General features: G+C 40.0%; 1 protein-coding gene across 7 annotated transcripts in view; it reads left to right on the forward strand.

Annotated features, from left to right (window-relative positions):
• The window catches only part of LOC148422726 (unconventional myosin-IXAb-like), a 92,012-nt gene that overhangs the window by 53,556 nt on the left and 14,963 nt on the right, over window positions 1-23,493 (forward strand). For 6 of the 7 annotated variants that reach the window (XM_088416491.1, XM_088416494.1, XM_088416493.1 and 3 more), the window contains 20 exons: window positions 641-767; window positions 3,111-3,200; window positions 6,590-6,706; window positions 8,071-8,205; window positions 9,323-9,444; window positions 9,527-9,668; window positions 11,345-11,540; window positions 12,117-12,236; window positions 13,987-14,062; window positions 14,176-14,322; window positions 15,468-15,507; window positions 15,591-15,713; window positions 15,919-15,999; window positions 16,092-16,202; window positions 16,291-16,413; window positions 16,489-16,638; window positions 16,968-17,269; window positions 18,253-19,380; window positions 20,292-20,361; window positions 22,515-22,612. In XM_088416491.1, the coding sequence (XP_088272617.1) occupies window positions 641-767; window positions 3,111-3,200; window positions 6,590-6,706; window positions 8,071-8,205; window positions 9,323-9,444; window positions 9,527-9,668; window positions 11,345-11,540; window positions 12,117-12,236; window positions 13,987-14,062; window positions 14,176-14,322; window positions 15,468-15,507; window positions 15,591-15,713; window positions 15,919-15,999; window positions 16,092-16,202; window positions 16,291-16,413; window positions 16,489-16,638; window positions 16,968-17,269; window positions 18,253-19,380; window positions 20,292-20,361; window positions 22,515-22,612 (3,498 nt within the window). Of the gene's footprint in view, window positions 1-640; window positions 768-3,110; window positions 3,201-6,589; window positions 6,707-8,070; window positions 8,206-9,322; window positions 9,445-9,526; window positions 9,669-11,344; window positions 11,541-12,116; window positions 12,237-13,986; window positions 14,063-14,175; window positions 14,323-15,467; window positions 15,508-15,590; window positions 15,714-15,918; window positions 16,000-16,091; window positions 16,203-16,290; window positions 16,414-16,488; window positions 16,639-16,967; window positions 17,270-18,252; window positions 19,381-20,291; window positions 20,362-21,161; window positions 21,411-22,514; window positions 22,613-23,493 lie in introns of all 7 variants that reach the window. The other variant, XM_088416498.1, reaches the window with a different exon arrangement.

Below are 23,493 nucleotides of genomic sequence, written 5' to 3' on the forward strand. Positions count from 1 at the left end.
AGGGGGCGATCCGTCAGTAAAGCAAATGTGTGTATCTGTTCAAGCTGTTAATTTATGGAACAACTATGGAATAGAACTGAAAAGTTTTAAAAATATAGTATTCACAAAAAAAGTCTTCACAAAAATGTATCATTAACTTAATTATTAATAAATATTTGTCCACAAAAAGTAACTGACATTAAGTGTGAGGCATGTTCTCAAAAACCAATAATTATAAATAAATATTTTTTCACAGAAAAATATTAAACATAAAGCGTCTTGTTTTGGGATTACAGTAGAGATCTCTTCACAAACATAAATCATTAACTTATTATTTACTTATTTACTATTATTTACTTATTATTAATAAATATTGGTTATGTTGAAAAAATAATCAACATAAAGCGTCAGACCTGTTCTCAAAAAGAAATAATTATGAATAAATATTTGTCCAAAGAAAAATATTTAACTTTTGGGATAATAGCAGAGATGTTTTCACAAAAATAAATCATTAACTTGACAGGTAACGAGTGGTGGCACAGGACAAATTGGGTCGAACCATTCTAGTGTGGAGGGGAATCTGAGTTTTTACAATAATATAATTGAATAACCAATTGAACATGAAATTTAATATACCTACATGGTTCTCTTCTCCCGCCAGAATTTTCTCGCTGCTGTCAGCCATACTCCACCTGGGTAACATCCGTTACAAGAAGAAGACCTACAGGGACGATTCCATCGACATCTGCAACCCAGAGGTCCTTCCCATCGTCTCGGAGCTGCTGGAGGTGAACATGTTTTATTGCTTGCAGCCTTATGGATAGCGAGAAGAGTTAGAGCTGCCATTTTATGCTGAGTCAGCATTTTCCAATGAAGTAAAATTGAATAATTGATCCTACGAGATGATCTTTCATCATCTATTGCACAGTAAAGCGCCATTTATATATATACTGTGTATATATATATATATATATATATATATATATATATATATATATATATATATATATATATATATATATATATATATATGACACCTTTTGTCTGCTTTTAGCTGCTTTATTCATCTTCCTTTAGTTATTCTGTGATGAGTAGCATAATAACCAGACAAATGTGAAGCATTTACCAAAAAAAGAAAAAAGAAAAGGGGCCCGTTTCTGGCTCTCTTCATGCAAGCACAGCTTGTGGTGACTGTGGAAGTGAAGAGGTGCTTGACACACGCAGCCTTGCATTTACACAAGGTCCCGGCGGAGCGCTTTCTTTTTTTAGACCTCTTGTGCCAGGCGGGTTGGTTTTCCAGCTGGCGAGCACAGAATGACGCCCTTAAAGTCATCGGCGTGATGACATCACTTTAATCGAGCCCTTGTTTAAACCAAAATATTATGGGGAGTGTCTCAAACTGTTTTTTTCTTTTTATTACTTCATCTTACCCGAAGTTCGAATTGAATGTTACAATGCACAATAAATGCCACATTGAAAGCGCTCTCAAACAAGATCAAGTCTTAAGCCAGCCATCTTTGTGACCCGTGCGCCGACCAATAGCAGACCAGCATCTTTGTGACCCCGTGACGCCGACCAATAGTAGACCAGTATCTTAGGGAGTCGTGACCGCCGACCAAACGTAGACCAGCATTGTAGTGACGTAAGTAACGCGTCTATAGACATATAAGCGCACACGGACCGCCATGTTGGATGTGTCGTAAGGCGAAAGAAGTGGCGTAAAGAGGGGACAAAAAATGTTGTAAAATGGGGGTCCACTGTAATAAATATATATATATATATATATATATATATATATATATATATATATATATATATATATAGTTCCTGGTATTAAAGGCTAAACTAAAAACAACAACAACAACAACAAAAACGTAAAATATGTCTTTGGAATTGAAGGAGTTAGGGGATTAGCCTTGTGATCTGTGCCACCAAGCAACTAATGCATGCAAATATCAACCAATTGCCTCGCAGCATCCAGAGTGCTCTTTGCTCCTTGCTCAAGGATTAGCCCGTAGTGTGAAATGAAGTCTGATAATGCCTTCGCTCACACACACACACACACACGCACACACACACACACACACACACACACACACACACGATTTGGTGACACCATTCCTAATCCGTGAGGCTGAAACAGATGTGAGGGTCTGACATCTGCTGCCGTGTCATTCACGGATGGTTCGCAGCCAAGATTGGTCTGCGGTTTGGTGGGCGCACGCCAGGAATACTCCAATCCAAAGGCAGGAAGGAGATTCCTTTATTTTTTTTTGGGATGAGTAACTGTAGATCATAGCAACTAGTAGCTAAATTTGCAACATCAATCCATTGTGATCCATTCCAGGAAGCGTCTTTTTTTTTAACAGTCACCTGAAAATTGCATCATTGTTGCTCAGGGCTCAGGTAACAACCAATCACAGCTCAGCGCTTGTGTGAGTTGGTTATTTTGACTTTCGCAGGCCATGATTTCTTGTTGCTTGAGCAACTGTGACATCTTTTTCAGTCGACAGCAATTAGCAAAATGGCTACCCCCTTAGATGAGTGTACTTTGCTACTAAATTATCCGTATTTCCCAAAAATATAAGACACACCTATGTATAGGACTCAACCTTAATTCTGGGGTCAAATTTTGGTATTTTTTTCTCTTACTGTGTATAAGACACACCAACACTTTGGCAAGAATGTAAAAAAATACAGCAAAACAGAATAAATCTCTTCATATTTTCTTGTGTTCATATTTATTTGTTGCAGCCAACAGCAGCTTGTGTTAGCTGAGGTTGTTACAGCATTGTTTTCAATCAAATAAGCGAGCAGACTGAACCAACGTCCGAGTCCGTCCTTGTTCATGCTCAGAATATTGCTAGAATGGAGACGATCATTTCAAATTTCTGATGTCTCCATACCTTGCAACTCTTAATTGAACCTGCTGGAGAAAAGTGAACACAGAAAGCTATTCCGTTGTTTAGTTATAAAATAACCCAGAAAGTTGGGTCAGATAGACCCAAATATTAGTTGTGTCCTTTTTTTGACCTATAATTGGGTTATTTTTAATGTGTTTGGAGTGTATCTGTCATATAAATGAAAAACCAAATTGAAAACCATTGTTTTGTTTTTGCCGCCCCCTATAGGTGAAAGAGGAGATGCTGCTAGAAGCGCTGACCACCAGGAAGACAGTGACCGTTGGCGAGAGGCTCATTGTGCCCTATAAACTTGCGGAGGTGACTTATCAAAATTCTGTTTTTGCTGCTTTTAGTCAACTATACAACTCCCAATTTTAGGGAAAGTGAACCACCCTACTGAAGATTGTTTATAGTGACAGGTTCTATTCAGATCTGATCCTTTAACGGGCACGCAACCACCTGGCGACTTTTTCATTGTGGCTCGCCCCGCACGCGCAAGCGCTTCTACTTCCCCCCTGCGACTTCCTGTTTCCTGTCGTGCCACGCAGGACTCGCCTCCCCTCCTCGGATGTGATATTCGGCCCACGCGGTAGCATGAGTTCATCTAAAAGTACTCCATTACCGCGCGGAATTTAATTTGGCGTCCAGCCTTCTGTTTGTGGCCGCGGGGCTTTTTGTCTGAGGAAGGAAATACTACACACAAACACACAAGCGCAGTCTGCCTTCGCTGACCACCACCCACATGCACATCTGATCTGTGCACTAACAATAGTTGCTCACAAGCACCCCCCCCCCCCCCCTCGTCCCCCCACACCCCACCCCATCTTTGCAGTCATGTGCTCTTGTCTGAGGAATGCGAAGCCTCCATTGGAATTTGCAGTATAGACAATGAGCTTTCACTCCAACTGTCCCTTGGATGAATGACAAAGGGCGGGTGCTTCGGTTTATTTTTATTTATTTGTTTATTTTGTTATGCAACGACATCTTCGTCAATGCTTGCTAGGTACAAACAATCAAATTGAAATCAGCATCACATTGCGATAGAATGCATTTTTGCGAAAACTATGGATTGGCGAGTATCGATAACTGGTATCGGTGTCGAGATCAGCCTTATTTCAAGGTATCGGTACTCTCAACGGCTCATACCAGTCAAGGCTTCCTGTTTGTCACCATTTTACGACCAGGAACTTGAAATTAGAATTACCAAAATGAACAGTTTCTTGCAGTTTTAAGGAAAATGACAAGAATTTGACATATAGGTCTATCATTTTATTAACTAATAGTAGTATCGGTACTTGGTATTAGTATTGATGACTGTTTAAGAGCTTGGTCATGTTTCCAGAAATATGCTCCGTGATTCTTTTGTTGAAGATACATGCATAAAATCAATATTTTTTGGGGTGATCTGACTTAATGAGGAAAAATATCAAGGGGTAAACCTGCAATTGATATGGTCATAAATGAAAATCCACGTAGCAAAGCAGCTGTGTCAAACATAGGGCTTGCGGGCCGGTCTCTGTCCCGCAATTGGATTTAATACGGCCCGCCAGATGATTTTGCTATGTAAAGTATAAAAATGAGTAATGTTTTACAGTTAATAGCGATGTTGTTCTTGTACTATTTTGGACAGTGTTAAAAAAGAATAATAAAGTTGAAGTTGTTGTTTTAAAGTTACGGTATACAGTATAAATATATATACCATGATTTGATTGGTCCGTCCCACTTGGCAATAGGCAACTGGTAATTTTTCTCCATGTGGCCTGCAAGTTAATATGAGTTTCTGTGGTAGAGGTTGACATGTTTTTCTTTAATAAATAACATTTCTGTTTTTTTGACTAGTCTGATGTAAATGAAAGAAAAATAGTGACATAAACTTGCAGTAAAAAAGTTAATGGTCATAAATGAAAATTCGCGATCAAGTGAACCGCGATGAGCACCGTTCTCATGTTGGTATCGGTTTGGAAAAAGTGATATCGAACAATTCAAAAAATGATTAATTTGATTGTAAGGATCAGATTGCTTTACAAAAATAACTTTTTTATTGCATTTGATTAAATGATGCGGGTGTATCTAAACTCCTTTGAGATGATCTAATTGAGATACATACAATTTCGAAAATAATTTAACAAGGGAGTGAAAAAACATATACTTAATGTTAGCATCCAAGCTGTCAGTCCCTTGAGTTCGCTTTAAACCGCATTATGATTTTTATTCTTGAATTATTCATAACCTTCTTGCATAACTTGTCTGAAGCATCACAGCCTAAGCGGCTAAAAATACCACAAAGAATCAATAATGCAAAAGACGCCATTTGTTGTTGTTTTGTTTTTTTTTGAAATGCAAAATTTGTGTTGCCTCATCAGACCTTAGCAACAGTGAGTCACACACAGACCAGCACCTGCGTGTTCCCATCAAACACAGTAGCAAATATTTGCCCTTTTCAATTTTCACTCTGTGTGTATTTTTATTGGCTAAAAGTAAGCTATTGTTGGGAAGGCAAACAAACAAAATATGTTTTTGTTGTCTGCACAATAAGGCGGCAAAAGGCCTGCAAAAGCGGCTGTTTTAAAGAGGAAATCACCTCAAAAACGTTCTTCATATTTTCACGTCCGAAATATGTAGAATTCAGTGATTTTTTTTTTTCATTTCTCAAGAACAGCGATGCCGTTGACCCAGAGGTGTGTGCATGCATGAATGTATGAATTCATAATTTATTTCAAACATAAACATTGCTGTATATGCATAATATATAGTTTGCACATACAAAAAAAGCTAAAATTGAAAATAGTTAACAAAAATGTACTCTGAAGAAATAAAAATACATTTATATTCTCTTCCCCCTGTAAGTCATTTGTATTATCATACTAATATTGCTACACTGATATACACTCATGCATACAGACATATACATATATTTACATGCATACATATAGTACATACATTTTTTTGTTTTTTGTTTCCCTGGAAAAGTAACAAGATTTTGGGTCAATTTAATCCAAGATCTTGTCTAATTATCCAACATTTTCCTAAAGTTTTTTTGTTTTTTTTCTGTGTAAAACTGTTCACTAAAAAATCTTGTGATTCATTTTTTTCCTCCCTCAAAAACAGCAATATTATTCACAGGTCAATTTGAGTTTTACTTATTCATTCACCAAAAGAGTTGCAACAGTGTAATTTAAAAAAAAAAAAAAAAAAGGAAAACAGGAATGCTTACAAGTGCCATTTTAATAAATATGTTGGTTATATGTAAGCTAAGCGGTACTGAAAAACTACATTGAACATTGACTTTTTTTATTGCCTACATTATTATTTGCTCAATTATGGAATGCTTGGTGAAGTGAACAGAATAAGAATTTTATTGTGTGGTATTTCTATGCATATGGCTATAAAACTCTTGAATCTTGAATATTGCATCAAATCCACCTGTTTGTATCCACCTTAGCGGGCGGCCATTTTGAGAATCGTCGACTTAAAATGACATCGCAATTGCTCAGGGCTCAGATGACAACCGATCACGGCTTAGCTTGCGAACGTGAACATGAGCAAACTCAGAAAACTGGCGGGCCGTGATTGGTCGTACGCCCTGAGTGACTATGATGATGTCATTTTCAGACGACACCCGTTGACAAGATGGCTGCCCCCTGAGATGGTCAAAAACATTTTTTTATGTAAAATGAAATGGATGACATTTTGCACTTTGTGCATAGGCGGGCACGGTGAGGGACTCCATGGCCAAGTCGTTGTACAGCGCCCTCTTTGACTGGATCGTGTTCCGGGCCAATCACGCTCTGCTCAACAATAAGGACCTGGAGGACAATTCAAAGGTGAGACGCGGCCATCTTTGCCGGAGTCAAGGATTGCCCCCCCCCCGATGTGTGTGCATCTGCATCTGTGTGTGCCAAAAACAATTGGGCAGATGGCATTGAATTCCCTATCAGCTCACATTACCCCCCTCTGGTCCTTTGTGTGTGTGTGTGTGTGTGTAACTTTCTATTCCCTTGGCACTGACATCATGTTGATCATGTCAAGGGTAGGGGGTGGGGGCGATGCAGTTGCACTTGTTATCAAGGTTATTGTTCTTCCCTACCAAAAAAATAAATACGGTTATTCTGAACAGGAATAAAGGCTTCCTTTGATAGTGGGACCTATTTTACTGCCCATTCCCTAATGAAAGGCCTGCTTTGAGGACCCGCCTTCTTCAGACTGTGCATGCTAATGAGTAATCAAGCCGTGGATCTTAATGGACCTTAAAAGGCAATAAAAAATATTGTCTATGATGGATGCAAAGCCTCAAATAAAAATAGATGAAGAGGATCTGTGGGTTAAATACGTGTTCGTGGTATACATGTATACAATCTGAAAACATCTTAAATAAAAAATATAGAAAGGATTTATTTACCTTTGAGTGGCGCTTGTTTTGCCCATATTCCCTAGTAAGGCTAGCCTAGGCTAGGCTAGCTCTCTCCAGCTTGGTTTCCATATAAATCATCTTCTTACTTTTCTCTTTAACATCGCTAGCAATCTCGGGACCCATGCTTAACCCATTCAACTTTGAATTAAGTAATAAAATGCACTATAAATACACTTTTCTAACCACTCGCGATAGAACAAAGGTTTACCGTTCCGCCATTTTGAAACGAGTGAGGCCGACCAATAGCAGACCAGCATCTCCTTGAGACACCGACCAATAGCAGACCAGCGTTGTAGTCACGCGTTGTTTGACAGAAAATAAGTGCAATTACCTAAAAACACCTGCAGATGGAGACAAAACAACACAAATAAAGCCAACCCCTAGGGTCATGACAGTTGTTTTTGGGAAAATACCTTGAAGAAGGGACGAAAAAACTCAGTATTCCACAAAAAAACCTAACCCGGGGATGCTGTAACCCGGGGGTCCACTGTACTTTGAATACAAGATTAATTAAGATGATCCTCGGCGGTATTAACATTTAAAAAGCTGGCTACCTACATGTCAAATCAAGCACTTTGTCATCCTACCACTAGAGGGAAATGTTTCCCAAATGTTTGCATGACAAAAGCTTCTGCTTTTCTCACTCTAATATATTATTTACCAGTGTGAAATGGCGTTGAGTTTCTCACATGATTCCAGCGTTAGCTGTCAATTGAGACGCATTTTGAAAAATCCTAATGATAATGATGATGGATTGTGCGCGTTGTCTCCCTCCAGATCCTTTCCATTGGCGTGTTGGACATCTTTGGATTTGAGGACTACGAAAACAACAGCTTTGAGCAATTCTGCATCAACTTTGCCAACGAGCGGCTGCAGCACTACTTCAATCAACACATCTTCAAATTGGAGCAGGTACACTCCTGCTGCATTCTTTTTTTTTTACCTTGTCAGTTTTCTCAATTTTCAGATTTTATTTCCTTACAACTTGCTGTATCAAGTTTTCTTGTATTTTTAGTCCCTGTGTGGGAAATTATTTGAGCAGTATATCCAATTATTTAAAGTTGTATATTCAGCAGTAAAAAAATAATGATTTCCAAATTTGATAACTAAATCATTTTAATGTACTGTAAACATACTTAAAAACTTATTTTCCATTTGGTGTTCCTGTACCTCTTCAAATAATTTGTGTGGTGTACTATTAACCTTTGTGCAATACAATATTTTGATTATTTTTGGGTCATTTTCTTCCACATCTTTCTTCCAGTATTTTAGCCAAGGGATGGAACTTTCCTGTTAGTGTGAGAACTAAGTTGGTTGTGCCATTTCAAATTCAGACATGACGTCACCATCTGGGTAAAATTTCAGCTCCCTGGTGTTTTCTTTAAATATTTTTTCCACAATATTCTCGCAGTATTTTAGCCAAGGGATGGCGGACTCCTGATAGTGTGATGATTAAGTGACGGTGCGTGTTAGTTTTAGACGTTGTCATTATCTGGGTGAAATTTCAGCTCCCTAGTGTCTTCTTTCAATGCGTTCCCTTTGATGTGAAATGGCGTTGATGTAAATATTTTTTCCACATTATTCTCACATTGTCTTAGCCCAGCTAATGACCCACTCTTGGTAGTGTGATAAATAAGTGGTTGTGCCATGTTGAACTTTGACATGTTGTCACCATCAGGGTGAAATTTCAGCTCCCTAGTTTTGATGTAAAGAGTCTTTCCGTTGTTCTCGCAGTATTTTAGCCAAGGGATTTCACACTCCTGATAGTGTGATAACTAAGAGATTGTGCCATGTTGAACAATGACGTGTTTTTGGGTGAAATTTCAGCTCCCTAGTGTTTTCTTTCAATTCTTTCCCTTTGAAGTGAAATGCCCTTGATGTAAAGCTCAAAGGATTGGACAAAATCCCGCAGTAGGGTTAAGCAAGGATGGGAAAACCCAAATCCGCCGTATTTGAAAACAAACGTCTTTCTAGGATCAAAAAGAGACCTGAGAAGCTTCGGCTAACACGTTGCGGCGTCTCGTTGCAGGAGGAGTACCGAGCGGAGGGCATCAGCTGGCACACCATCGACTACATCGACAACAGCAGCTGCATCAACCTCATCAGCAAAAAGCCCACAGCGCTCTTCCACCTGCTGGACGAGGAGTGCAAGTACGCCACCTGCTGGCCGCTTTGTGTCGTCCTCGACGCGAAGTTGTGGTTGCGCTTCTCTCTTCTGACTTTTGGACTGCAGTTTCCCTCAGGCGTCCAATCAGACCTTGCTGGACAAGTTCAAGCGGCAGCATGAGGGAAACAGCTACATCGAGTTCCCCGCCGTCATGGAGCCCGCTTTCATTATCCGACACTACGCCGGGAAAGTCAAGTATGGGGTTAAGGTCAGCTTCTTTGTCTTTTGCAAATTCCCTCCAATTACAAAAATGAGCTCCTTCCATTTTAGAGGCGCGACGACTCACCCAAAACTAATCACTTGCTAAATAACTATTTAAAAACAATTCTTTAAGCTTTTATAGAGATAGCTCCCTATTTAGGCCATTTTCAGCAATAAAAATATATTATTTTGTGCATCATTTATGGCAATTCATTTTAAAATCCATTGAATACTTTTTAAAACTAATGACCAATCACAGCTCAGCTTGTGCGCATCACATGACTAACAGGTGAGCCTTGATTTGTACATGAAAAATAACATCAAATTAATGATACACCAAGTAGTTTTTTCAACTGAAATTGGCTAAATAAATTGAGTACCGCTTTACACAGACTTAAAATATTATTTTTATGAAAGCAGAGTGATTAGAGGATAGAGGAGCAGCCAAAAATATTATTAATGTTTAGTGAAGCTTAAGTTATCAATTGCGACTTTATGGTAGCAAATTTTATAGACTGTCAATTTAACCCTTGTGGCATTATGTTACAAATTATGGAAATTCCTTTAACTTCTTTTTTTCAACAATATCTTATAAGAATCGATGGGGAAAAAAACACTTGAGGAAGCTGAAATTTCCAGCAGATGATTAAAACGTATAACATTTCAAAATGCAAGTATTAAGTGATTGCATTTGCACGTGCAAAATTTCGTGTACAAAAGTAATCATTGTCCAAATTTTGGACCATATAAAACCATTTTAATTACCATTTTTGAGATGCATTTTAATAGGATTTATGACACTGATTTTCCTGCAATTTTCGCCACATTCCGTTGAGCGGCGTTCAAAGTATGTCAGCAAACAGAAAATTCTTTGTTGACTTGTGTTTCACCCCAAAACAATATCCTAAAAAAGTTAGCATAAGTCAACTTGAAAATAAACCTCCAGGTTTTTTTAAGGGGTGTAAATGAAAACATATCTTTAAATTATTGACTCATTCAGTCCCAAAGACGTATTTATACATCCAGACATTCAATCTCAATTTCAAATTGAAAATAGCACTGAACGAGTTCAAATAATCGTTAGCTGCAGCCTTACCCCAGTACAAATCCTCGTTCGCGTCACGATTCGCTAAATTAGTGGCGCTATTGTTCGTACGTGGCAGCGCGCCATTTTGCGGTAATCTTATGAGTCATCTTTTCTTGATCGATACACAAAACAGAACCCCGGAAAAAGGCGGACGACACCAACGTTTCCAGACAGCATGAAAGGGGCTTTTATCATATATAGCGCAGCAAAAGTATAATTGGCCTACTTCACCGACAAAGCATCTTTTTCTCTCACTTTCGTCCAAGCCTTTTATGAACTTCTTGTCGTGCTTTCGACCTACTTTTTTTTTTTTTTCCTCCCCTTGCTAAATCTAATTCTCTCGCTCGCCTCCCAGTTGCGCTCTGATAAGAAGCACATGTGCTGGAAGCGCTCAAGAGTTTTGGATAATATGAATCCGTAACAGTTGGTTATCCTCCACCGTGGAGAGGTGTCTGGTGTGGGCTTGGAGATACGGCTGGCGTCTGGAGAGAAGACCGTTTCAAACAGGGCGCTCCAAACTTTATAGTTTATAGTATTTTAGTTATATATATATATATATATATATATATATATTTATTTGTGTCTATTGTGTTCAGGACTTCCGGGAGAAGAACACGGACCACATGCGTCCCGACGTGGTGGCCTTGCTGAAGAGCAGCAAGAACGCCTTCATCTGCGGCTTGATGGGAATCGACCCCGTGGCCACGTTCCGCTGGGCCGTGTTGCGTGCCTACTTCAGGGCCCTGGTGGCTTTCAGGGAGGCCGGACGCCGACACACTCACAAGAAGACAGGTTGGTACTGTGTTGCTACTAGACATGCCACAACTAACAATTTAACAATAAGTTGCTTCATGTTCCAATCAATTTTCTTTCAGTTTGAAAAGAAATAAATGCTCTTCCTGTAACAGCATTTAAAAACCCATAAGATATGATTTGCTGATACAGTAATAAACAAAATGAAGGCACGCAACATTTTACAAAGGATTCACTGAAACACAATTTTGCTTGAAGTTTCTTCATGTTCCAATTAATTTGATTTTAATTTGAAAAGGAAACAAAGTATTCCTGTAACAGCGTTAAAAAAAACATTAAATGTGATTTGTTGATACTGTAATTAACAAAATAAAAGCACACAAACATTTTACAACGGAGGCACTGTAACACAATTTTGCAGTAAGTTGCTTCATGTTCCAGTTAATTTGCTCTTAATTTGAAAGGGGGAAGTAACAGCATTAAAAACATTCCATTTGATTTGCTGATATAGTAATTAACAAAATAAAGACATAACAATAATGAAATTTGGCGAATGAAAGTTTGAACCTGACACCTCGATATTTTCATTTAAAATTTTTTGCATCTGATTGCTAGGTCACGATTCCGCCATCCACGGCGGCGCCATCAAAACCGTCGACAGCTTCAGTTTCCTCCATCACCCGGTCCACCAGCGGAGCCTTGAGATCCTTCAAAGGTGCAAAGACGAGAAATACAGTAAGTAGGTCCACGACAGTTAAATCGCCCGGAAGATTCCTGAAAATGATCCTGCTCCAAGTTGGTAACATGAAACAGGACATTAAAGAAGACAAAAAGCAGCACTGCGATATTGGAAGGCCGAACCCTGCCACAAATCCACCGCAATGATTTGATTTAAGAGCAGAAATTTGTCCAACTCAATTAAATTACACTGGTATTAGTCATGTGTAAAACTGGCCGGCTTTCGGAGCTTTGCGTATTCCTGTAAGCGCCCATCTCTCATGTCGTTTTTGGAAGGCGGCGTCTTGTTAACCGCCTTTACAATGACGGTAAATTTCTGAGGTGAGTTCAAGTGAAAACGCTCAGAAATCAATTCCAGCTTGAGGCCGTCGACTTGTGGTCAACAACACGTGAACCGAGAAGCTTTTATGACGGCAGCGCACCAGAAGAAATACAAGCTCCGCCACATCATTTCCTTTGTGACTGATCGGAAAAAATCAATGGAATTCGTCCCCCGTGGACGCACGGGAGGCCGCGGACGTTGTCGAGATTGGACGGTCTTTTTCGTCTTACAATGTGCCGTTCAGTGGAATCTGATTTGTTCTGCAGATACAAGATGATAAAATGCAGAAAACATTGCAGGTTTTGGTCTTGTAAATAAGTCAATAAGCGTGTCATTCTAATGGATTTCTTTACAAGGGCTTGACGAGAAATCCCCGACAATTCCTGGCTAAAGGGGGATTCCGATTACACAACATGTGATATATAAAAATAACTCTTTTCATAATGGTGGTATTTGTGTAAAGCAAAACAGCATAAAAACAAAAAAAAAACGCTGAGATGATTATTGGTCATTAATTGTGCAGTATCTTATCCGGTCCTTTCATCTTCACATCAAAGGGATTTCACATCAAAGGAAAAGCATTCAAATAAGACACTAGGAAGCTGAAATTTCACCCAGACGGTGACAACGTGTCAAAATTTAACATGACACAACCACTTCTTTATCACACTACTGAGAGTGGGCATCCTTCGCCTAAGTTAATGTGAAAATAATGTGGCAAAAATATTTACATCAAAGGGAAAGCATTGAAAGAATACACTAGGGAGCTGAAATTTCACCCAGATGGCGACAACAAAGTTCATGGCTCGACCTCTTTGTCATCACTCTACCAAGTGTGCCATCCCTTGGCTAAAATACTGCAAAAGTGATGAAAAACAGTCTAAATTTTACACACAATCCCTTTAAGCACTGAATTTCTTCATCCCTTCATTCTTTTTCCGCTCTTTAACTATTTCAGTGCCATGGACGAGATTCATCTTTTTTAAAATAGCCCTTAAAAAAATCATAAATAATAATGTTACCGTCAAATATGTTTTTCATGGCGGGTAGCTGACACGCTTGACGAGTGTTGATCTAATTCAAATTAAGCCAATTATCGTAGTGATAATAGTGATAATCATAATAATTGTAATCTGTTATCGATGCCGGCCCGGCCGATTATTGATCTGCATTTTTTGGGCTATTACTTGTTTCTTTAATTAGGAAGGAAATCTCCATAAAATGCATGCATTTTTCAATTCATAAAGTATTGATGAGTTGATTTGTATATTTAGCAGTTGTTTAATAAGAAATAAATACAGTACATTTGAATGATTACTGTCTTCCCCGATTTGATTTTCGACTGTCTATTGCACTTTAAAAAAAAAAAAAAAAAAACGTAAAAACACGTCTTTGGGATCGAATGAGTTCATCCGTTGTGCGCAGGCATCACCAGGAAGAATCCTCGCTCTCCGCTGTCAGATCTGCAAGGCGCCAACACCCTGAACGAGAAAGCCAGCTGGTGAGTCCTCATAATCATCCGTCCCTCTTGTAAATCTCCCTTCAGTTGCGGGAAGCGGAAGGCCGTCTTTTGTCTTTTGTTATTTTTATTTTTTTTCCATCCCTCCCCTGCAGGGATGGCTTCGGCGTGGGCTGCAACGGTCGCGGCCCGAGGTCGGGACGCCTGCCCTCGGCGGGGAGCTCCGCCGCCCTGGGAGAGGACGGCATCTTCCTCAACTCGTCCAACAGCAAACTCCTGGAACGAGCTCAGGGAATCTTACTGTGAGGGAAACAAATCACCTTTCAAGCCTTCCTCGTTCAATCGCCTAAATTTCAAAAGCTATGTCCTCATTCAATACCAAAGACGTCTTTTTACGTGTTTTTTTTTTTTTTTTTTAAGAGTCCAGACATAATACATTTTTTTTCCAATGGTTGGCTAAAGAGGTGTCTAAAACTGTCTGGTAGTATATGAATGAAGTACTAAAGTAATCAATTACTTTTAGCCCCTTCTCAAGCCCAACACACACAAAAAAACAACAAGCCATGAATACATCCCTGGTATTACATTTCTGGAGTCCCAAAAAAAAAACAAATAAAAAAAACCATAAAAACGTTTTTGGCAGTACTTAGTACTTAGTACTTAACACATTCACTGCCAAAAACGTTTTTATGTTTTTTGTATTTGTTTTTTTATTTGTGCAGTATTTACTTTAGCACTTTAGTTACTTTAGTAACTAAAGTAATCATTGTATTTATAAATTAGGATACATAAATATTTCAGGTGCTTTAGTAGATAACAAATACTAAAGTAATCAATTACTTTTGGACCTAAACAATTTGATTACTCTTGTATTTTATTACCTACAGACGTACCAAAGTAATTAATTAATGTATAAAGTAAGTGATTACTTTAGTAGTTACTTTGGATACTAAAGTAATTCATTAATTTAGTTCCTAAACTAATGCCAATTGCGTTAGCTAATTGCTAATTTGGTGGTCATTTAGCTAATGTAGTACCTAAAGTAATTAATTACAGTATTAACTTATTAATTACTTACATAGTTACTTAAGGTACAAAAGAATTGATTCATTAAGGTAACGAGGTACTGAAGTAATCAATGTTTGTATCTATGAATCAATTACTTTAGGTACTAACAATAAATTAGTTTGGGTACTCAAGTAATAATGTAATCAATTACTTTAGCACCTAAACAGTCTGATTACTTTGGTGTTTTGTTACCTACTGAGATATCAAACTTAAGTACCTCAAGTAATTGATCAATGATCTGTAAACATTACTTTTGTAGTTACTTTGGGTACAAAATAATTGTTAATCCGAATGGGACCACATGTAAGATTGTTGATCAATTTTGAGGTTGCTGACTCTATAATCACTGTTAATTAATAACATTATTTTTCCTCTTCAGACGAAACAAAAACTCCAAAACCAAGCCCAGCCTCCCTAAGGTGGGACAAGCCATCAAATTGTCATAAAAAATGACTTTTATGTTATTATGTTATTTATTTATTTATTTTATTATTCTTCATAGCACTTGTTAGACGTGAAGTCTCTGCGCCACCTGAGCAGCGTGACGCTCCACGACCGCATCACTAAGTCGCTTCTTCACTTGCACAAGAAGAAGAAACCGCCCAGTATCAGCGCACAGTTCCAGGTGAGTGCGTGTGAAACAGTGCCCTCTAGTGGACATCTGCTCAAAAATGACCGCTACATGAAAATCAATTGCTATAAAACTATTTTTCTCCACTGAAACGGAACTTTCAAGGTGTTAATGTCTTGAGACATAAAAATATTTCTTTTGGATTAAAAATTCGTAAAACTGAACTGGATTAAGAAGAAAATAATATCTTTGTATGCAGGCTTCTCTCAATAAACTAATGGAGACTCTCAACCAATCGGAGCCGTACTTTGTCAAGTGCATTCGCTCCAATGCCGAGAAGGTAAAAAGGAAAAAAAAAAAAATCACTGGATTTATGAGATATCTGCTCATTCGCGATGACAAAACTAAAACATTGTTTCTTGTCTTTCTCAGCTACCGTTACGTTTTAACGACAGCTTAGTGCTCAGACAACTGCGGTACACGGGGATGCTGGAAACGGTCCGAATCCGCCAATCTGGGTACAGCATCAAGTATACCTTCCAGGTAAAGTTCATCTGCGGGGTGGCGGATGGCTTGTGAATTGCAAAATTCCTAAAGTCCTCCCCCGTTGTCAACGTGATCTTCTTTCCAGGATTTTGTTCGTCATTTCCACGTGCTACTGCCTCGAGGCACCAGTGCCACCAAGTCAGGCATCCGGGAGTTTTTCCGGCAGATCCATCTAATGCCCGCCGGCTATCAAGTGGGCAATACCACGGTAAACCGCAACTGCAAAGCTCTCCTCATGTCACCTCGTCACGTTTGATTTCTAAATGAAAATATGGGCTTTTAGGTGTTCCTGCGAGAGGCGGAGCGTCAGCGTCTTCAGACCCTCCTCCACCAGGAAGTTCTGCGCCGTATCGTTATGTTGCAGCGCCGATTCCGAGCTGTCCTGGAAAGGAAGAACTTTGTTAGGATGAGGCTGGCTTCCCGCGTCATCCAGGTGAGCGTTTTTTTTTCACCCTCATGCAGTATTATGACCATTTTTGGTTATTTTGTTCCACATCATGTTTGCAGTATTTTCGCCACAGCACTATAGCATTATAAGTATGGCTTCAAACCTTAATAAATCCGACATGAATGGCACAGCACTATTGGTATTTTTTAATCAAAAACTGTTTTGTGCTGGTAACAATGTATTTGGGGGAAAAAAAAAATTCTCAAAAAATTTTGGGACCCATTTTTAATGGACTGTGTGTTTTGTTTTTTATAAAATTCCTATTATTAACCTTCTAAAAACAGATTTCGTTATTTTCTTGCTCCGTTCTACAGCGATGGTGGCGACGCTGCCTCGCCAGCGAGTCGGCCATGGATCTGAGACTGGAGGAGCAAGCGGTCGTGTGCCTCCAGACAGCTTGGAGGCGCTGCAGGCAGCGCCGGACGTTCCTGCGGTGGCGCCACTCGGCAGTGGCCATCCAGAGGAGCTGGAGGTTCTACCGCCGACGAAGGACGGCGGCGGCCATCGCGATCCAAGCGTTCTGGAGGGGATTTGTTGAGAGGAGACGATACTGTGAGACCTACAGGACTGTGACGCAGCTGCAAGCCATGGGGAGGGGTTACCTGGCTCGGTGCAGGTATGGAAAAGTGTGAAAAGCCGGAAAGTTGCCGTTTGAACTGATTTTGGTTTAGTGTCATGTTTTTGATTTGCTTTTTTTCCTTTAAAATTAAACAACCAAGCTAGCTTGGTAGCTAGCTCTATCTGTCTGTCTATAAATATAATATGTATCTTCAGAGGTGGGCAACCTACATTTTTTTTTTTGCCGGTCCGACATTCTTCATTCATCAGAGCCCCGCCCCCTCTCCGTCATCAGCCCGCCATTTTTTCAAGCCTTACGAAATTGTAATACTTGGTACGTCAGTTTGTCATTGTATTTTTGCCCAACCTTCCGCCACCACTAGAGGTCGACATTTGTTTTTTTATTTTGTTTTTTTCTCTGGCCCGTCATTCTTCAGGTGCTGATCTAGTTCTGTCTGCACTAATTCTTCTTTCTGTTTTGGGACTTAAAGTTAACACCATATCTGTGGTTCTACAGTTATGCTGCAATTAAAACACAACACAGTAATAAAAGTGTAACACGGAAATAAAGGCCTTTAATCCTAGGCTACACCGACATGTTTGATGCAGGGGACGAGAGTGCAAACGCAATCATGTCCACTGGATGGCATTATCATGCGTTACATGACTCTGAAACGGTGGATGCCGGTTCTCGTTTATGACTGACTGCCCTACAACTATAGAAGACGGTTTCATTAACATTAGTCTAAATTTCATCTGTCACATACTGTACACAGCAAGTGAAACAAAGTATTGCTGAGAAATCTGAAAAATCAGAGAAACAATGCAAATTTGGTCTGCATTCATTGGTTACTTGAAACACATCCCAGAATGCTCTCATCATCGGCCCGTTGGCGACGGACTGTCGAACAATCCGTCAGTGCCCACCTCTGTGTATTAACCTGAAAAATATAAATATACACCTGGGATTGAACGTCTGCACTCAATCTTCAGTACCTTCAGTATATCACAAATTCAAAATGGATCTTTTTTCAAATCTAGATTCCGAGAGCTGAAGCAGCATCATGAACTACCGGGCGCCATTATTAAAGTACCGGATGATGACATCACATTGTCGGAGCAGGATGGGATACAGGACCTCTCCGGAGAACCAACAGAGGACTCCGCACTCGCAGAGAAGGACTCAGATCGAAGTCGGGGCGTGGACGAGGCGAGCCACAAGACTCGATCCAAAAGAGAGAGCAGGCGAATGCGAGAACTTGAGCAGGCCCAGTTCAGTTTGGAGCTTCTCAAGGTTCGCACGGGTCACGTCGCCACGCCGCCTCAAGAAGCGGGACCGGAAAGTGGCACCTGCCCACTGGAGGACCTTCGCAGACCTTCGCCTCTCGACAACTTTGAGATGCTTGCTGTCGAGGACGCCGAGAACCAAGATTCAGGAGGTTTTGGATCCCGCTCAGACACGCCTCAGGAATGTTTCATTTCCGATCATCACGCCCAGGAACCAGAGAGAGATTCAAACCACAACGACAAACCCAAGATGGACTCCCCTCTCAGGACCGAGTCGCCAAGGGCGACATTTTACATCGCTTCAGACCAAAGTCCAGTTCGAGAACCAAACTGTGAAAGCCCCGGTAAATCTTACCGGGACAGAAGGGAGTCCACCTCTCGAAAGCCCGTCGTGGTCTTGATCAGCATGCAAAAGGAGAGTCCCCTGGAAGAGGGGCCGCTGGTACCCCAAACTCCCGAAAGAACTTCTCAACGAAGAGAAACACCAGCCACTCCCCAACGGACTCACATATCAGGTTTGGAGGTAGGACCTAGCGTTGAACCACTAATAGAAAGGACTACAAAATCCATCTTTGAGGAAGGGAATTCCTCTGTGTTTCCATCTCCAACCACTCATGCAAGTCCAGAAGTACCTGGCCTTTGCTCCTCTGAAGTAGACTTCAAGCTCATGCTGGAGCCCAAACCCAACGATTCTCCTGTTCAACTGGGTCAGCAGGTAAAGAAAATGGTGCCACCCGGGCAAGGGGCACCTAGCCCGCTCCTTGATACCAAGCCACCCAAAGCCCAGAAGAAGAGCTCGGCCCAGACTGTCATCGTCAACATGACGGAGAAGCCCGTGAGCACCGTGTTCTCGCCACCCAGACGCAAGCTGCCCTTCTCCAAGTAAGTCAAAAAAACTGAAGAGACCATTTTGGTTTTCTTGCTAGCCGCTAACACCTGAGGCTTGTGCCTTTTCGTATAATAAAGGCGTATTGAACTAGCGGATTACTTGCTAACCGCTAAAGCCGGCGACTTGCTAGTAGTTAACGTCAGAAACTTCTACTTCATAATATAATGATTGTGTACTTACCTAGCGGGTTTCTTGCTAGCCGCTAACACCGGAGACTTGTGCCATCTCATACAATATAAGCGTAATCAACTAGCCGATTTCTTGCTAACAGCTAATGCCAGAGACTTGTGTCATCTCATATAATGAAGGTATAATTGACTTGTGGGTGGGTTTCTTGCTAGTAGCTAATGCTAGAAGCATATATTTCATAATACAATAATGGTGTACTAAACTAGCATTTTTTTTTTTTTTAACCACTAATGTCAGAGACTTGTGCCATTTCATACAATGAAATTGTAATTAATTAGCGGGTATCTTGTTAGCCACTAATGGCAGAGATTTTTTTACATTTTATATAATGAAGGCATAATTAACTAGCAGGTTTCTTGCTAGCTGCTAATGCCAGAGACTTGTGCCATTGCAAGGGGAAATTTCAAAATAAAAGTTTCTTGCAGCTATTCCATTGGCATAAATGTTATTTGGTAAGCTTTTATTTTGAAATTAACATTTGTGTTGGTGGCGTGTTTTTTTTATTTTTAGGTCTATTTTTTTTTGGGGGGGGGGGGGGGGGGATACATAGTGTACCAACACATTTTTCTAGTTTTGTGGATTAGGCATTTGCCTAATTGAGTTAATTGAGTTACCATGTTGGTTTGTGCTGTTTCTTTTCTTTTTTTTATATAATCAGGGAATGATTAGAAAAAAAATGAATACCATTTTGGATTTACTTAAGTATTCCTCGCAGGTCCGATAAGGATTTGGTCAATCAGGGAAGGACTTTGTCCATGTTCAGAGATGATTCCAGAACCAGAGAGGTAAGAGTCATACTCAAATACACACGAGCAATATTCTTTAGCTGGATACAATATATACCAATATATATCGCCATATCATTTTATGTGGCCAACGAAATGCTCATTTAACTTCAAGTTTCTGGCTAAAACGCCGAACCAAATCCGGCCCGAAAGCAAATCATGTACGTTTCCAGGACCCTTGCTAGACCCGGTTCCAAAATTTTAACTAATCAAGTTGAGTTCTTGCAATGTTTTGGGTTTGTTTTGTCATCGTAACGTCAACAATAAATCCACAAACTGTTATACTTCTGATTTCAAAACTACCGAGCCATCAATTTGTTGCGTTTAGGAATAATACTATAAGACGATTTAAAATTGACTCTGTTACAAAGACCCTGTAACCCACCAGCAAATATCAGCCCGTGCGTTGATCAGCGACTGAATCCCATTTCTACATTTAAAACAAAAACAGAAGCAATCTTTGACCAATTTTTTTTAGCTGTTCCTTGAGAATCATTCATGTGACATCACAAGTTGCACCCTGACATAAAGCAGAAAATGGAGGAAACCAGTTTTGCTTGTAAAAATTCCTCACTATAATAATTTATTCGTAGCAAATGTACATTTTAGTACATGTCGCGGGCCGCTTAAAAATGGATGATGAGCCACAAATGGCCCCCGGGCTTTAGCTTGGACACCCTCGCCCTACAGAACACAAGATTGCTCTGTTGAGACTAATTTCTTGCTTTCGCCTCAATCCTAAAACAAAATTCCATAGCGTTACTACCGAAGCATTCCAGTATTGTGCAAATTAGCCAAAGCTTGCAGGACTGGAGGTTTTGACGTCCCCTGTGGTCGCCCGGCAGCAAGTGGGCCGCCCGGGCCCCAAAAAGAAACCGCGCATGTCCCGGACGCGCTCCGACTTCCTCACGCGCTGTAACTCGGAAGGAGCCACGCAGTCGGACGACGACGACGAATACTACGTCCCCGCCCACTCCCGCACGCCGCCCCCCTCCCTGTGCCCCCCGCGCGCCCGCCCCAAGGCCGACTGCCACAGCGACTCCGAGATGGTAAATCGCGTGGCCTCCCGGACCTCCTCCGCCATTTCCGCCGACTTCTCCGGGAGGAGCCTCCTGATATCGCGATCTGTCGAAACGACTCAAACGTTTTTCTCTGCTCGGAAAACGAAGCGCATCTTCGGCGAGGAGCCTCCTGCGCCGCCTCGCTCAGCAAACTTTGAAAGGAGACGCGCCGATGCATGCTAGGTTCCCAAGTTTCCACTAATGACTCTTGAAGCGGAGCGTCACTTCTTCTTTTGTTACTAATCAACATTCGATGCGGCATGAAAAGAGAATGTCAACACGACGCACAAACAGTTAGCGGGACAAATTTCAGGAGGAACCAAAAAAATGCACCATAATCTTTATTGGTGAACTTGTTTATAATCCTAAAAATGATTATGTCCGTCTGTTGGAGTGTTTCAGTGCTTTAAAGGGAAAGTCAAGCCTAAAAACGTCTTGAAAATTATACTGTTAAGAAAATGCTACGTTGATTTCCCTTGTCACAAGATGACAAATGGAAAAAATCACCACAATTAAACAAAATTGACTTTTCCAGTCCTTCTGTATCGCTAAAGAAATTTTCAGAAACAAAATTGATTTTTTACATTTTTCCTCATGTTCCAATTCATTTGCTCTTAATTTGAAAGAAAAAAAAATCTTGTCACTGCATTAAAAAGCCATACATTATATTTGCTGATACCGACATACATATCAAGTAGGGCTGTCACCGTTGAATATTTTTAGAGTTAATTATTCTACAGATTGATCACTTGAATAATCAGAAAAAAATGCATTTTTACTCAATGTTTACTATTTTTTTATTTAAAAATATTCAAGACAAAATATGAAAATAAAATATGATAAAAAAAAAAAACAAAACGATCCCTTACTTCACTTGTAAATGTTATTGTGCATTTTTAGCTCCATCCTGAAAATTCACCCCAAAGTCCATGTTCCCTCATGGTTTGTGAGTTAGAACTTACTGACTGTAGTTGAAACCAAACATGGATTTTCTCTTCATTGACGTCTGCAGCATCCCACAATCCCGCCTGCCAATAAAACATTTCCTCCTCATTCTGCTTCCTCACTGACATTATACACCACTGATTGCAGGATTCTCATAAAGATCCTAAGAAGATCCATAAGACCATGTCATCGGGAGATCTGGGAAAAGTGGAGGTACTGAGAAAAACATCCAGTCAAGATGGAAGGTAAAGAAACGCTGCTTCACAAAAAGACTACCCAAATAAGGATTTATTTTATCTGTTTGGTCAAAAATAACCCACATTGAGTCAAAAAGTGACTGATGATGTAATGGGTTATTCATTCAGCCCAAGAAGTTGGGTCAAAATGGATAACCCACAGAATAACCCGGTTTTGGGCTGTTTACTGCATTTTCGTGTTTTGACAAAAATGTTGGGTCAAAATGGATAACCCACAGAATAACCCGGTTTTGGGCTGTTTACTGCATTTTCCTGTTTTGACAAAAATGTTGGGTCAAAATGGATAACCCACAGAATAACCCGGTTTTGGGCTGTTTACTGCATTTTCGTGTTTTGACAAAAATGTTGGGTCAAAATGGATAACCCACAGAATAACCCGGTATTGGGCTGTTTACTGCATTTTCGTGTTTTGACAAAAATGTTGGGTCAAAATGAATACTCACAAACCAGCTCAATTAATCATGTGTCTAAATGAGGAACTGAGATTGACGTGATTTTCGAGTGGAAATGAATAACTCATTGAATAAATAATTTTTAGCTGTTTTAGCGTAGTGGTCATTCATTTTGACGTTTTGCCAAAAATTTTTGCGGTTAAAGAAAATAGTTGTGTCGAAATGAATAACCCATAAAACAAACCAATGGGTTAATCATTTTGACCCTTTTTTGTGTGTAAATGAGGAATTGAGACTGACATAACTCATTGGGCCCATAATGTTGGATCAAAATGAATTAGCCACAAAATTTAGGGTTAATCAGTTTGATAACTTCTTGGTCCCTTTTTGACCCAATTTGGGGTTATTTTTGACCCAACGGTTTGTAGGGTGTGTGAAAGTCATTTGACATTGAAAAAAGTCCCTGTATGTTGTACC

The sequence above is a fragment of the Hippichthys cyanospilos genome, chromosome 6 (genome assembly GCF_059441005.1).
Source record: "Hippichthys cyanospilos isolate Australia breed blue-spotted pipefish chromosome 6, RoL_Hcya_1.0, whole genome shotgun sequence".
NCBI lineage: Eukaryota > Metazoa > Chordata > Actinopteri > Syngnathiformes > Syngnathidae > Hippichthys > Hippichthys cyanospilos.